Genomic DNA, 15,231 nt, shown 5'->3' with positions numbered 1-15,231 from the left:
TTCCTTCCTTCCTTCCTTCCTTCCTTCCTTCCTTCCTTCCTTCCTTCTTTCAAGACAGGGTCTCTGAGTTGCTCAGAATGGGCTAGAACTTGGAATTCTCTTGCATCAGCTTCCCAGTGTGCTGGGATTACAGGTGTGTACTACCATGCCCCACTTAGCTTTTTTTTTTTTTTTGGCCAAGCCAGGGATTGAACTCAGGCCCTTGGCACTTGCCAGGGAAGCGCTTATTCTACTGAGCCACCTTCCCAGCCCCCCCCTTAACTTTATTTTTAACTGGCAAATAATGATTACATATATTCTTGGGGTGCAAGTTGGTGTTTTGATTCATTGTGGAAGGATCAGATCAGCCTAATTAGCATCAAATATTTATCATCTCTTTGTGGTGGTAGTACTTGAAAGCCTTTCTCTTGGCTAATTTTAAAAAAAATTTTATTTATTTATTTTTTTGGTGGTACCAGGGATCGAATTCAGGTCCTTGCACTTGCCAGGGAAGCACTTATTCCACTGAGCCATCTCCCTGGCCCCCTCTCTTAGCTAATTTGAAATAAGATTAGCTATCCATGTCACGTGATGGTCCCCTTAGCTAATCTGAAATACTATATTATGGTTAACTGCTAGTTACTTTGCCTGGGCAATAGAGCAACAAAGCTCCTTTCTGACTTTGTGCCCACTGACCACGATTTCTGGGTCCTCATCCTAGTAAATGTTTGAAATCAGCACAACACTGTCCCGTTCAGGTACCCACGAGGCCAGCCCTTTGGCTGTGGCTCCCTCTCCCTGCAGGTAGAAGTAGGTTCAGGCAGGCAGTGTGATCCCCAGGGCGTAGCCTCTGAGCTGCCTCTCGGTCCTCACACTCTCTAGCTGTTTCACACAGCGTGTTCCTGTTGCGCTTATGCTGCAGCCTGGTGACCCTCATTTAGTTCCACAAATGAGCTGCCCTTGCCTGCCCAGGCCTCTGCGCATGCTGTCGGGACCCTCCCTGTCCTCTGCCGAGACGGTGCTTGCTGGAGGAGCGATTATCCTCCAGGCCTTAACCCATGTCTCAGAGGCAGAAGAATCTTCCCAGCCAGCTCTTCCCAAAAGACAGTCACCCCTTCTCTGAGCACCCTGCAGCACTAAATGTAGTTGGTGGCAGTGTATTTATTTAGGAGGTGAGCGATATCTTATTCTTGCATTTATGAGTTGATTGGAAGCACAGACCATGTTGTGTGACTCATTGCCACATCTGGTACCTGGCAGGGAGCAGGTACCCAAAGAAGTGGTGAATAAGTATGTGTTGCTAACAGATCGTGACACTGTCTCTAGCTGCAACCTTAGGGGACAGAATGATGATCTCCTGCTCCCAAAGAGAGCCACATCCCTGCTCTCGTGGCTGCTGTCTTACATGGCACAAGGAACCTTACAGATATGATTGCTTGAAGAGTCTTGAGATGGCAAGGTGACCCTGGGTTAGCCAGGGGGGGTAGGTGGGCTGAAGTCACAAGAGTTCCTGTGTGAGGGAGGCGGGAAGTCCTAGAGGAAGAAGGCTGCTGCAAGTATAGGAAAATAAGTTTTGATTGTCACCAGCCACTGACTGTGTGATCGTTGGTCGTAGCAACCACAAGAAGTTCATGGAGCTGTCTGCTCATCTTGCTAACCTGAAATCCTCCCTAGAACTTTGTACAGATAGGCTCCCAGGGATCTCCTGACATCCCTGCTAGGTGGGGGAAAGAGGCAGGAGGTACTGTGTGCTGCTGGTACCGGGCCCTGAGCCCTAGCAAGACCCCCATTTCTCATTTTAATGTTCAAACCACCCCTTTAGTAATGAGCAGTATCATCAACATTTAACAGATGGATTCAGAAAATGCCAAAATCAAGATTTGAACCTGAATCTTTCTCAGGAAAGTGTGTTCTGCCTCCCACTCACCATTCCTCCCTCCTGGGCATTGCATTTCCAGAGTGTGCTCCAGTAGGGAGCCCCGCTCCCCTGGGCCTGCATGCGCCCAGGGTTTATAGGTGGAGGTCTGGGTCATCCATGATGTAGCCACCAAGTGAGGTGGTCCCTGGCTGGCCCCTGTGGCCAGAACTGGTGCTTCCTGCTCAGTCAAGGTTTCTGTATTTGTCTCTCCCTCAGTGTGAACGAGCTCTATGTTGATGACCCAGATAAAGACAGCGGGGGCAAAATTGACGTCAGTCTGAACATCAGTTTACCCAATTTGCACTGCGAATGTGAGTATTTCAAACAGCTGCTCCAGCAAGGCATCGCCTTGGGATAGATCTGCGTGTGCTGGTGGGGCAAGGCATCCGGGACAAGAAGACAAGAAGAGTGGAGTGCCAGCAGCTGGGGGTGTGTGCTGCCCCCACTCTTCAGAGCTTTTCTGGAATAAAACACACACACACACACACACACACACACACACACACACTGCTCACAGGAGTTACTTGTGCAGAGCAGCCACTTTGGTGCAGGGAAACGGAGCCTCTTGGATCCTGTTTCTTAGAAGCAGACCCGAGTTTCTCATGCACATAGCTCACTGAGAAGAGGAAGCTTGGGGGGTGGTGTACAGAACACAATGATGACCCAAGGCATGTGCATGCGTCATTGGGTTTAAGCCTGACTTCACAGGGAGCCATGTGAATAACACAATAGAGTTGTTCCCAGTTGGTAGCACTGGAACTGGGCTGTTAAGGTCCTTATCATTGGCAAATAGCTTCAGGGTGGTGTGCCTGGCAACAGTGGCAGTCACGTGATCTCCCAAACCGTGAAGGCAAGGAGATTTCCTGTGAGCCCCAGGCACTAGTTGGGAGGAGGACAAGATTCTAGGTAGCCAATATCTGCCAAAGCTGGGTCTGACCACCATCTGGGGAAGGGCTCCAATGCTATCTATCCTAGGGAAGCATCTGGAAGCTTCCTTTTTACATCAAGTCTAGTTCTGTTCGTTTATTTTAATTAAGATAATAAATGAATAAAATAGAACACAATCAATCTGATTTGGAGTCCGATCCAGGCTCTTTTGCTTACAAAACTGGGACTTTGACTAAGGTGACTTCAATTTCCTCCTCTGCTAAATAAGCTTACAGTAGCGGGACCTCCTGCCTGAGATTACTGGGAGGGTCTGATGTGGGGTTCCTCCATGTGGCATCGTCTCTGGGCCCAGGGTCCCAGCCATCGCTTCCCTGCCTGGCACACAGTGTAGTATGGCCTCCTCTCCTCTCCCTGCCCCCTCCCTTCCTGTTAAAGGGCACAGGCAAGGACAGGACAGCCGGTGGGCCTCCAGCCAGAGATAAGGAGACATTCAGCCTCAATAACTTTTTTGTGAGAATGATGTCACAATTTTGGATCCATTGTAGGCCCCAAGCCAGGGAATCTGTTAAAATAGGTCAGCTTTATTTATTTTTATTTTTAAAAATATTTTTTCTTGTTTGAAAAGTAATTTCATTTGGCAGCTTCTCCTTCAGGAGCTGATTGTTTCCGGTGCAAGGAAATTCTTAGGCCGGAGGACTGGGACCAACAGAGCAGGAAAAGGAAGGGCTGTGGCTCCAGGCCGTGTCCCAGCTCCAGGTAGAGGCCAAGCTTGGGGCAGGAGCCCTCGGGCTGCTGACTGTGTCACCCCTCTGCCCTGCCTCCCAGGCCCTTCCAGCTCTGCAGGCTATGTTGTAACCCACTCCAGCATCTGACACCAGTGCCATAGTGTTTCTTAGAAGAACCTCAGGGAGCTTAGTGGTAGAGCACTTGCCTAGCATGCACAAGGTTCTGGGTTCAACCCCAAGTACCAGAAAGACCACCTTCAGATTATTATCATAGACAAAAATGCATGCTTGTTATTGTACCTCAGAAAATCCAGAGAAGTGCCTGTAATTCCACTGATGATGACAGTGTGTCTTGATGTGGTGACATCATTCTGTTCTGTTGGCCCTCCCTTCTGCACATCTGTGAACATGGCCAAGGTCAGGCTACATGTATAGCCTCATATTATGCTTTTAAAAATAATGTTCTTTATTATAAAACTAGTAAACTGATATAGGAATTTTTTTAAACACACACATTCCATCCTGGCCAGGCATGGATTAATGCCCTTAATCCCAGCACTCTAGGGGGATGAGGCAGAAGGACCACAAGTTCAAGCCTGGCCTGGACAGCTTAGTGATGTAGGGAGACCTTATTTCAAAACAAACAACTGAGGGTGTATCCCTGGGCTCAGCCTTCACTACCATAGGGGGAGAGGGAAAGGAGAAGGTGAGAGGTAAGAGGGATTGATTCAGAACACACACATACACACTCTAAAGATGCCCTTTTCTGTTCCAGTACTCCGCAGTGTGCCACCCTCCCCTAAGGAGGCCTGTAATAATAGCAGGGCCCCTTTTTCCCCAGCTGCAGATAAAAAATGTTCAGAGAAAAATACTGTATCTATACCAAACAGGTACAGATTTTAAGTTTAATTTTGGCTCACAGTTTTAGAGATTCCGATCCCTGACTAAGTGGCCCCGTTGCTCCAGGACTGTGGCAGTCAGTATACCATGGTGGAGCAGAGCTGCTCAATCGCACCAGGGAAGCCAAAGAGATCGAGGAAGCCCCTGCCCTTCAGGAGCACCCCAAACTCTAGTTCCTGAAGGCTGTACCCTTCCCAACAGCACCAAGCCCGGGAACAAGCATTTATCACTTGGACCTCTGGGGCCACCTGAGATCCAAACTAGAGCAGCTATTCATGCAGGGTTGGCATTATGTCATGTATGATGAGTCCTTAGAGGTGGTCTAAGCATACAGGGGTGTGTGGGGGTTGTTGGGGGACAGTACACCCTTTACATAAGGCTTGAGCTCCTGTAGGTCCGGATTTTGGTGTCTCTGCAGGTCCAGAAGCCAATCGTTCATGGATACTAAGGGACAGCTGTGTCATGTTTAGCTTTTTCTTTCATCTACACATGAAAGAAAGACTATATGCATGCTACTATCTTGGGGCTGTTCCTACCACCCTCGCAGTGTTGGTGGAATAGCAGCAGCTGCTTTAGTTTATTCCTCCCTTCTGGACAGGCCTGACCTAAATCCTCGGCTTGTTGATGTCTTAAGGTGAGAGGTGTCTAGCAGAGTGACTAAAGGGTGGGGACTCTGGAGCAAGAGTCCCCCAATAGCAGTCCAAGCTCTCGTGTTTCTCAACTGGGAGATCTCTGCCTCAGTTTCCCCACACGTCACCTGGGACTGATACATCACCTTTCCTACAAGGATGTTCAGGTGCTATGTTCTTACATGACGGCACATAGAAGAGCACACAGCACACAGTAAGTGCTGTTGTACGTTTCTTTGATCCTCATTCGAAGTCTGTGACCAAGGAAGACACTGAGGCACAGAGAGGTTAGGGAACTTGCTGGTCAGTGAGCCGCAGCCCTCCGCTGTACCTCCTCTCCACGCATACAGAGTTGGCACATTCTCTACCTTCTGTACCACATGAGAGAGGGAGCTATTCCAGGCCCCGGCCTGACAGCAGACCACTAGGTTGCTTCTAGTCGTCCTGATTTTAGGTAGAGCTGATAGGAGCAGCTTTGGTCTGTCTGCAGGCTGGGTGGCCATGGTAGCACTGGGAGTTGAACTGAGACCTGATCGAGCTTCTTTAACCTTAGCCTTACAGCATGGCATTTCAGCTTCTGCATACCCTTGCTGTCTGTCATCTGTCATAACTGCATCACAGACCCTTCCACAGACATGCCTCGCCCACTCCCCCACTCCCACTGAGGAGCATGTATCTCTTTCCCTTTTATGGATGGCTCACTTTAACAGCCTTTCTAGCTGTTCTTTCTCTGTTGCAGCCTCCTTTCTAGCATTCTACATTTCCTGAGTTTGCAAAGATCTTCCTGCTGCTTGCCCTTCAGATCATCTCATGGCATGTGGCAGGCGGTGGCCGCATTACAGGTGGGGAAGCCAAGCCCCCCTGAATTAACAGAATTCTTTTTTTGTTTGTTTGTTTGTTTTTTGGTTTGTTTGGGTTTTTTGACAGAGTTCTGTTGAAGCTGGGACAGACTCAAGGCCACACCAATAAGGTTCCTATTTGATGTACTGAGGAACCTAGAAAAACCACCCAGGCTTTTGGGACTGCACCTTGGTCTTTGCCTTTGTATATCTCAGGAAGAATAGACACTGGTTGAAAGACGTTATGAATGAATGAATGAATGAATGAATGAGTGAGTGAATGAATGAATGCTTGAACCCATTCACTCAGTGAACCTGGAATCTAATGAGTAAGTGCTAGCATTTATTCATTTTCTGGCCATCAGACTCTTTTAAGTATTTTCTTCCATGTATGATTTGATCTTTATAATCTTCCATGAAAGCTTCAGTTATGATCATCCCCATTTTATCAAGAGTAAACTGAGGCCTTTAGGAGTTAATAAGTAGCTCAGCTGATGAGTACCTGTCAAAACAGCTGGCACAATGCAAGGCCAGGCTGTGGATGACCAGGGGCACACCTGCAGCTTCCACTTAATCCCTACTGCCAGCTGCCTGCTGCTCCCAGTGAGCCGCCAACACACTGCCCTGCCAGCCTTGGTCACTTGCCCTTCAGCTGTCACTTTGCCCCTAATCCTTTCTACCCTTGTCTAGCAACAGTCAGCATCAAAGGCTTCATGTCACCTTTCCACTGCTGGGACAAAATATCTGATGCATACATCTTATGGAGAGGGTTTATTTCAGTTCAGTTTCAATCCATGGTCACCGGGCTGCTGGGCACAGACATTGTGGCAAAAGGGCACAGCACAGCAGAGCGGCTCACTCACGGTAGCCAGGAGCAGAGCAGAGGGGCAAAAGCAGAAAAAAAGGGGCCAGGGGCCAGTCGCAATCCCAAGGTCACTTTTTCACGACCAGTTCAGACACCCCAAGTATGCCTGTGTAATCTAGGCATCTCTCAGGCCAAGCAAGTTAACAGGCAGATTTTGTTGTTGCTATTGTTTTTGAGCCAGGGTCTCACTATGCAGTGCAAGCTGGCCTTAAACTCACTATGTAACCCAGGTGGACCTGGAACTTGTAGCAATCATCCTGCCTCAGCCTCCCAAGTGCTGAGATTACAGGCATGCACCACCACACCTGGCTGACAGGCAGTACTGACCACGACTGCCATCATGGCTTTTCTGGGAAGGGAGTGGAAATGTTTTGGGTGTTGCTTCCTCTTTGCAAAGCCCCAGTTTTTTCTCTCTCCACTCACTTTCTCTGTGGGCTTAGACCCCAGACTATGGACTAGGAGGCAGACGGCCTTCTTGTCCACAGTGTGGGGAACGAGGGCTCGGTCTCTGTGGTAGGGTAACTCTGCTCTCCTTGGCTCCTGCAGTGGTTGGGCTCGACATACAGGATGAAATGGGCAGGCATGAGGTCGGCCACATTGACAATTCGATGAAGATCCCGCTGAACAATGGTGCAGGCTGCCGCTTTGAGGGCCAATTCAGTATCAACAAGGTATGAAGCCCCTGGCTGTACCCCTCTTTTTTCTTTCTTTCTTTTTTTTCCTTGTCCTTTTTTTTTATTTTTAAACTTTTTTTTTAATGTATTTGGTATAGAGTCTCACTATGCAGCTCAGACTCAGTGATCCTCCTGTTTTCAGCCTTCCTAGTGCTGCGATTACAGGCATGCGCCACCACACCCGGATTTGGTGGCCAGCTCAGTGTGCCCAGGAGTGGGCTGGCATGGCATGTGGTGCTGAGAATCAGACCCTAGTCCCTGCTCTTGCCTAAGCAGGCGCTTAGTCCACTGAGCTATCTCACTGGCCCTTGTTCCTCTTTTTGAGACAGGGTCTTGTTATGTAGTCCAGGCTGGCCTTGGTCTTGAACTTACCATGTAGCACAGGCTGGCCTCAAGCTTGCCGTGGTCTTCCTTCCTCAGCCTTGTAAGTGCTAGGATTGCAGGTGTACGCCTCCGGGCCTGGCTTTGCTCCTCTCATCTGTTCCCCATTGTCCTTGCTCTACTCTCCCTGGACACCTGTTGGTGGAACTCAGTGTCCCCTCCTTCTGACCCCACAGAGCCCCCAGCAAGTGCATGGTCAGTGTCTAGCACCTGGCAGTCCCTGCTGAGAATCATGGTGGGGTCCGTACTCCCAGAGGTTTCAAGCCCCTGTCACTGGTTCAGAAGGCGACTGTTTTCCTTGTGAGAGAGGCAGTGAGAAGCCCTTCATTTTTGTAGCCTAGAGCCCTCTTAAGACTCACATTTTTACATCTTTAAGGTGACTATATGATGGAGTGAGAGTGAGACTGCCCACTGCATCGCCCTGTGAGGATGAAATCAGCCAATGCACATCCATTCCTGCAGAAAGTTTTATTGAGCTCCTTCATTCAGGGTCGATTCCAGACTCAGAGGCTTCACAGTGAAACAATGGGCAGAGTTCCCAGGCTGGTAGAGCTCAAGTTCCAGGGAAGGAGACCAGCAGTCTACAGATGAAAAAGCGTTGCAGTGGGTGCCACGTGCTGGGATGGGGAATAAAGGCAGGGGGAAGTGAGGTGAGCTGGGTGGAACGAGCCTTGTCAGCGTCAAAGGACCATTCAGATAGCCCTGTCCTAAGTTAGGGCTGTGAGGGCCATATGCTTGGGAGGGCAAAGAGCCGTGGGACACCAGCAGTGCTGGTAGGCACATACCTGCACTCTGCTCCACTCAGTACCATTGCAGTGCACAGCACTATTTTAAAGAGTTCTAGTATCCAGTGAGGGTATCTTGCCTGGGATCGTGCAGCTATACTGTGTCCTGCAGCTAACCCTCATGGGCCCAGCCAAATGAGCCAATGACCGCTCCCGGCCTCTGCCTGCTGTCCTGCAGCCTTTCCTGAGAACACCCTTCCATAAAACCTGATATCTGAATCCAGGGTTGCAAACTCCCTGACAACTTCTGGCCCAAAGACAGACTGTGTTTGTCCTGGCTGGCATCTAAACACATCAGAACTAGCATTAAAAGATCAGAAGTCCACCTTTCTGGTTCTTAAAAGTCAGAAGTTCAAGCCACACGAGATCCATGTTTCCACTAATGACAACAGCCTGGCTCAAGGATCAGCTACTCCCTGTAGACAGGGCCTGTACCACCCTTCCCACAATCCCTGTTTGGTGTCTAGAAGGCTGAGGCTTATCTTCCATGAGCTTAGGGCTCACTGAATGCTAAAGTATAAAGCACAGAATCCTCTCAGGTTGTTTGTTTATTTTTTTTTGTTTTTTGAGTCAGGGTCTTGCTATGTAGTTTAGGCTGGCCTTAAACTTAGTAGGTAGCCCAGGCTGTCCTCAGACTCTTGGTAATCCTCCTGCTTCAGCTTCCTGAGCTCTGGGATTACAGGCATGCACCAGCACACCTGTCTTTTTCAGGTTTTGACTGAGGTGGCAAAAATGCCACTTCTGTTTCATTTAATGGATTAAACCAAGTCACACCATAGGTTGTAGGAGACAATCCAAGGGCTGGAGTGCTGGGAAGAGTTCCCAGAGCTTTTTCTGCAGCTCAGCCATCTCACATCATCCTTGTTGTACCCCTCAGATGAATTTGGGAATCTGTCTGAAGATTTTAAGCAGGGAAGGAATGTGATCAGATTTACGCTTCAGAGTCACACTATCCAACAAATAGCCACTAGTGACATAAGGAGATTGAAACTTAATTACAAATCAAATCAAATGTCCTTCAGTCTCACTTGCCAGATTTCATGTGCTCATTCACATGCTAGTTGCACGTGGCTGTCATTAAGTGGCCTGTGGCCACATTTTTCAGTGTCTCTGTTACAGTGACCAGTGCTGCAGGTCATCTCTGCCCCAACCCGTGAGACAGCATGAACCAACCCCTCAACCCCCCCTCCCCCAGGGGCTTGTGGCTTTGAGGAGCCACAGCTCAGGTAAGGAACTCAACAGTGACAGTGTGCCATAATGACCAGGATAGCAGCTGTCCTTATCTCCCGGCATCAGGATTGGACATGTTCCTCAGCCTCCTTATCCATCCATCAGGAAGTCAACCAGCAGCCAGATGTCAGGGTTCATGTGTTCGGAGCTGCCCGGGCAGACTGCATGGTGACCTGGCTTAATCACCCGGCCCCTCAGGAGGAGGTGGCAGGGGCAGGGGAGGCAGCCTGGCTCCAGCTATATATTTTTAAAATCCATCAGACACTGACGTAGGTTCCTCAGTCATAGGCGCTAAAAGTGTCATCGTTGCTTTCTTCCACCCAGCGTGTGCAGCATGAGTCACCCACTGGTGATGGATTCGGAGTGGAGCGGGAGTGGGTTCCTGAGTCACAGCCCCACAGGCACAGCTGCGGGCGGCGGGAGCTCAGGAGCCAGCCTGCTCGGCTCACGTAGCTCCGCTATGGGGCCGCGGCCCCAAAGCTGATTCTGAAGTGTGCCTGGGGATGTTCCACAGTAGTCGTTGGCCACTGCAGCAAAAAACTAGCTAGAAACACACTGGGCAGCCATGAGTATCTTACTTCTACAAGTAGTAGGTGACTGGGACTTTATTGCTGGCTACATCATGGGAAGATTTTATAATGAAAATGTATCCAGGTATTGTAGCAATGAAAACCCAGCCTTTTATGTTTTGCTTTCTTATGGTGTGGGGAATCCCAGGGCTTCCTGTGTAGTAAGTCGGTCTCTTCCACTAAACTGCAGTCCCAGCCATGAAAATGAAGTGAAGGAACCCTTAAGTGCATGCTCTTGACGTGCTGTTGCTCTGCCCGAAGGGCCCTTCTCCGCTGGCTGATGACAAGCGTGATCATCCCACAAGCCTCACCTAAAGACAGCCACTGGCTTTGCTTGCATCACCGCCTTTGATCTCCCAGCCGCTCTCCGTAGTGATGCGGCACAGAGGCGCAGAGCGGCTGCTGCCCTCCTAGCCCGGAAGTGGGGCTGGTCTTGAGTGTGAGCATAGAGCTCAGAGCCACAGCTCTTTCATGAGTTATCCAGTCCCTGAAACGGGCCATGCGGATCCTTGCAGAGATCTTGCTGTGGGGTCCCTCAGGCCACACCACATGCCTGGTAAAGTCACTCCTCCACTCCCACCCACAGCACACTGGACAGTGGTTGCTGACCCCAAGCCCATGACCTGTCGGCTTGTCTCACCACCCCTCCACCAGTTCCCCCGTGTACCCTGCTGGAAGCCAGGCTGCTACGGAAGCTTGTGGCTCTCGGATAGAAGCGGACTTGCTGATGACAAGATCAGCAGACTTTGGTAGTGGCTGCGCACTAGGCTGTGAGCCACAGTCCTTTCTCCAGGGCAGCTCACTGGGTCTCTGCTGAATTGGAATAAGATAAGCCCAGGGCTTTACACATGGTATTTGGGTCTTGCTGAACAGCCCCACCTCCCACTTGTGCTTCTTTGTTTCCTCCTGCTACCACCCCCAGAGCCTTTTTTATTAAGGATTCAGTAATTCCAAACCTTTTGGGCTGTGTCCACCCCCCCGCCCACGGTCACGCAGTTCCCTCTGCCCAGATGCTTTTCTTTCCCTGTCTTCCTGAGTCACACCAACTCATCCCCAGCCTTAGCACAAGGATATTCTTGGGAAGGAAGCCCCACCCCCAAACATGCCTTGTACCCGTAATAAAGTTGGGGACCCTTCTCCTAGCCCCCGTGGTCTGCACAGCCCTCTTGCCCAGGATGGGTCCCTCAGGGTCTCTTTGTCTAGTTTTAGTCTGTGTCACAATGGGCCAAGGTCTTCTCCAGATCTATACCTCCTAAAGACTGGCTTCATGTGACCATGAGCTGAGGACACTGAGATTAAGGGGCATGTGGGCATCAGTGGGAGGGAGGAGCGCACCCACAAGTTCCAGTGCAGCTCTTGGCCTGTGACTTTAGCAAGACTCTCCCCTTCTGTGAGCCTCACTTTCCTATTCTGTATCATGAGCTAGAGTCAAAGGACTCAATGCCCTTCACTCATTCAGTAAATATTTGCTGAGCACCTGCTATGAGTCAGGGTATGGGAAGTACAGCTGTGAGCGAATCCCCTCAGGCAGGGAGCTTACCTTCTAGTGGGAGGAGAGAGAAGGGGACAAGGTGAGTATAAGAGAGTGGGGGATGGCAAGCAGTGCTTTGGCAGGTATGTGCAGGGCTCCCAGTGCCCTCAGACAGGTGGGCGGGCCTAAGCTGAGGGAGGGCCGGGGGCAGGGCCTTCCAGCAGGGGGTGGCAGGTGCAAGGGCCCCTGAGGTGGAGCAAGCCAGGCAGCACTTCCAGCACCATGGGGAGGCCAGGGTGAGCAGAAGTAAGCATAGTAGGACAGGAGCCAGAGAGCATGGGGCAGGCGCATGGCCAGGGACCAGGCTGTGACACACAAGGATATGGACTTTGACTGTGAGTAGTCAACCTTTCCATGGCTACAGTGGGTGAGGTATAAAGAAGAAAAGGTTTATTAGCTCAGTCTTACATCAGGCAACCCAGTGATTTGACCTCTAGAGAGGATTTTATGACAGAAGGCATCTTGCTGGCAGGCAGGCATGCAAGAGGGGTCACATGGTGAGATGGGGGCAGGGGCTGGTCTTGCTCTTCTTTAATGCTCCTTTAAGAACTAACCAAGATCCCATTAATCCCTTCCAAGGGCAGCACCCTCCAATGACCTAAGAACCCTCATCCAGGCCACATTTCTCAGAGATCCTACTGCCACTTGCCACTCTGATGACCAGGCCTCTAGTACCTGAATCCTTGGGGGTAAAATATACCCAAACTATATATAGGAGGCGAGGAACAGAACCATTAGAGAGCTTGGGGCTGAGGTGCAACGAGGTCAGACAAAGGGTTTAAAGCAGCTCGCCCATCTCTGCTGAGGAAATGCCTGGGGGGAGGAGGGAAGGGACAGCAGTGGGATGCCCGGGAAGGAGTGTACAGTTGTTGTCTGTCCAGAGAGCGTGGACCAGGGCAGCAGGATGGCCTCAGAATGGTCAGATGCTGATGTGACTTATGATGTGATCAATAGCATTTCCTGACATGGGATAAGAGAAAGAGAGGGTTCCAGCGTGACAACAGGGCTTTAGTCTAAGCAGCTGAGGGATGGGAAGAGGGGGAAGAAGACCCCTGGCCATGACAGGGCGGTCATGAGAGCTCCTGCAGAGGCCCTCAGCTCGTGCTTAGCACAGCAGCTTCGTCCACTTGGCTTGCTGCCAGCATTGAGGAGCCGATTGTCCCAGTGGATGTGATGCCACACTGGTCAGGCTGGGCAAGGGCCGTGAGACCCAGGGAAGAACTGAAGCTACTACAGTGTGTCCTCTGGGGACCCTTGTCAGGCTGATGAGCAGGCAGTTACATGGCAACTATGCTGTGAAGCTCAAGGAAGTACTGGTGGTCAACAGGCTTGGAGTTCATCACCGACCCACCATGGGGCCATGACCCAGATTCCACAGAGGTGGGTGGGACCAGCTGCCTTGTCATACCCTGGCTCTGTGCCTGTCATAGTTGTCCCAGCACCCTCCTCGGGTAGCAACTAGTGCCTTCACTGTACAGCTGAGGAGCCTGAGGCTCAGAGACATGGAGTGGCTCCTTCAGAGTCACACAGTTGGCAGTGATACCAGCCAACATCGAAATTCGGTTCTCTATGACCCGGTAGCCTTCCCCGGCCTGGACACACAGTCCCTATGTTCCATCTCTGGGGCAGTCAACCAACCTGCTGAAACCTGCATTTCTCCTCAGGTCCCCGGCAATTTCCATGTGTCCACACACAGTGCCACAGCCCAGCCACAGAACCCAGACATGACACACATCATCCACAAGCTGTCCTTTGGGGACACACTCCAGGTAAGCAGGGAGTACTCAGGGTGGCACGGCTGGGGGCGAGGAGCACAGGGAGATGCCTTCTGGAAAGGTCTCTGTGCAGCGCATTTTCTTTGTGTCTTCTTGAACACACAGCTGCGGTTACCTGCAGTGTGCCCCAGCGTGCAGGTGCAGAATGGAAGAACAGGGCTGCCCTACGACCAGTCATTAGTGTGGAGGAATTCCGATTTTTTAAAACACACAACTTACTTTAGAGCCCATCCATTATCCATCTGTCCCTTCAAGAAATATGACTCAGCCATGCATGGTGACACATGACTGTAATGGCAGTAGTCTGGGAGGTTGAGGCAGGAGGATTACAAATTTGAGCTGCCTCAGCAGCTTAGTGATTTAGCAAGAGCTTGTCCCAAAATAAAAAATTAAAAAAGGGCTGAGAACATAGCTCAGTAGTAAAGCACCCCAGGTCTAATCTCTAATACAAAAAATAAAGCAAAACAAAAGAAACACCTTTTAAAGAAATGTCTGTTAAACTTTAATCCAACTATAGAAATGAGTATGAAATAAAAACTGCAATCCAAAACCAGGTTTGGTGGCACATACTTGTAATCCCAGCATTCAGGAGGCTGAGGCAGGAGGATGGCTGCAAATCCAAGGCCAGCCTGGGCTATAAAGTGAGTTGAAGGCCAGCCTGAACTGCATAGTAAAAACCTGTCTCAAAAAAACAGGGGGAAAAAAAAACAACACAGCAATGGAAAGGAACATTCTTGCTCTCTTGCCTTCATTGCCACCATCCTCATGGGTTAGAACCCAGGACTTCCGATTCTAGGCTCCCAGCATCAAATGAACAGTGTTTTTTCCCTATCCTTCCCCTCCACTTGACTGTTGAAGGTCTGCAGTTCTGCTGAGTGTTCAGAGAACCACTGGAGTCAGCATGTGGGGCTGGGTCACCCCATCCCCCTTACCCACCGGCCCTTTCTTTGGGACCCTGGCCCCAGCCTTATCCCTAATCTCCCCTGAGCACCAAATCTCAGCCTCTTCCTCCTTGGGGCCACAGAACCTTTGCAAACACTTGCCCGATTCACTTCAGCTTCCTTCAGATGTTTTGTATGAGAGTCCCTGACAACATGGCCCATGGTGGTGTATTTTCCACACTGGGTGTGCCCAGGTCCTAATTTAGATACTCCTTGAGACTGACCTGTCCTACCATCCTCTGAAAAGATGGGATGTGGCTTTTATCCCATTCTGCAGTAGCCCCTGCCTTGGAGGGGAGAGCCTGCAGCGGACATGGTCAGAGGCCCCACTCGGAGGCACTCCCACAAAGAGCTCAGCTTGAAGTCAGGCGGATTTGAATGCCTGGATTCCACTGGTGCTTCTCCAACCCTTGATTTGTTGTTCTGTACAATGAGCCCAATGGTACATCTTTAAGGATATTAAATGAGTGGCATACATTGGGTGCTCAATATGGGAAACAAGCTTCAGCCTACAGTGAACACAGCTGTCGCTGTCTCCCCCCCCCCCACACACACACCTTTATGAGATGAACCATGCTGGATCCTTTTACACATGAGTGAGA

General features: G+C 50.4%; 1 protein-coding gene across 1 annotated transcript in view; it reads left to right on the top strand.

Moving 5' to 3' along the window:
- Ergic1 (endoplasmic reticulum-golgi intermediate compartment 1) overlaps positions 1–15,231 on the top strand; it is a 107,555-nt gene that overhangs the window by 68,771 nt on the left and 23,553 nt on the right. The window contains exons 4-6 of the mRNA XM_004644839.3: positions 2,114–2,208; positions 7,290–7,414; positions 13,578–13,682. Of these exons, the coding sequence (XP_004644896.3) occupies positions 2,114–2,208; positions 7,290–7,414; positions 13,578–13,682 (325 nt within the window). The remainder of the gene's footprint in view (positions 1–2,113; positions 2,209–7,289; positions 7,415–13,577; positions 13,683–15,231) is intronic.

Source organism: Octodon degus, unplaced genomic scaffold (assembly GCF_000260255.1).
Source record: "Octodon degus isolate 3935 unplaced genomic scaffold, OctDeg1.0 scaffold00212, whole genome shotgun sequence".
In the NCBI taxonomy this organism is placed as follows: Eukaryota; Metazoa; Chordata; class Mammalia; order Rodentia; family Octodontidae; genus Octodon; species Octodon degus.
The sequence above is the reverse complement of the archived record's forward strand: the minus strand, read 5'-3'. Positions and strand labels throughout refer to the sequence as shown.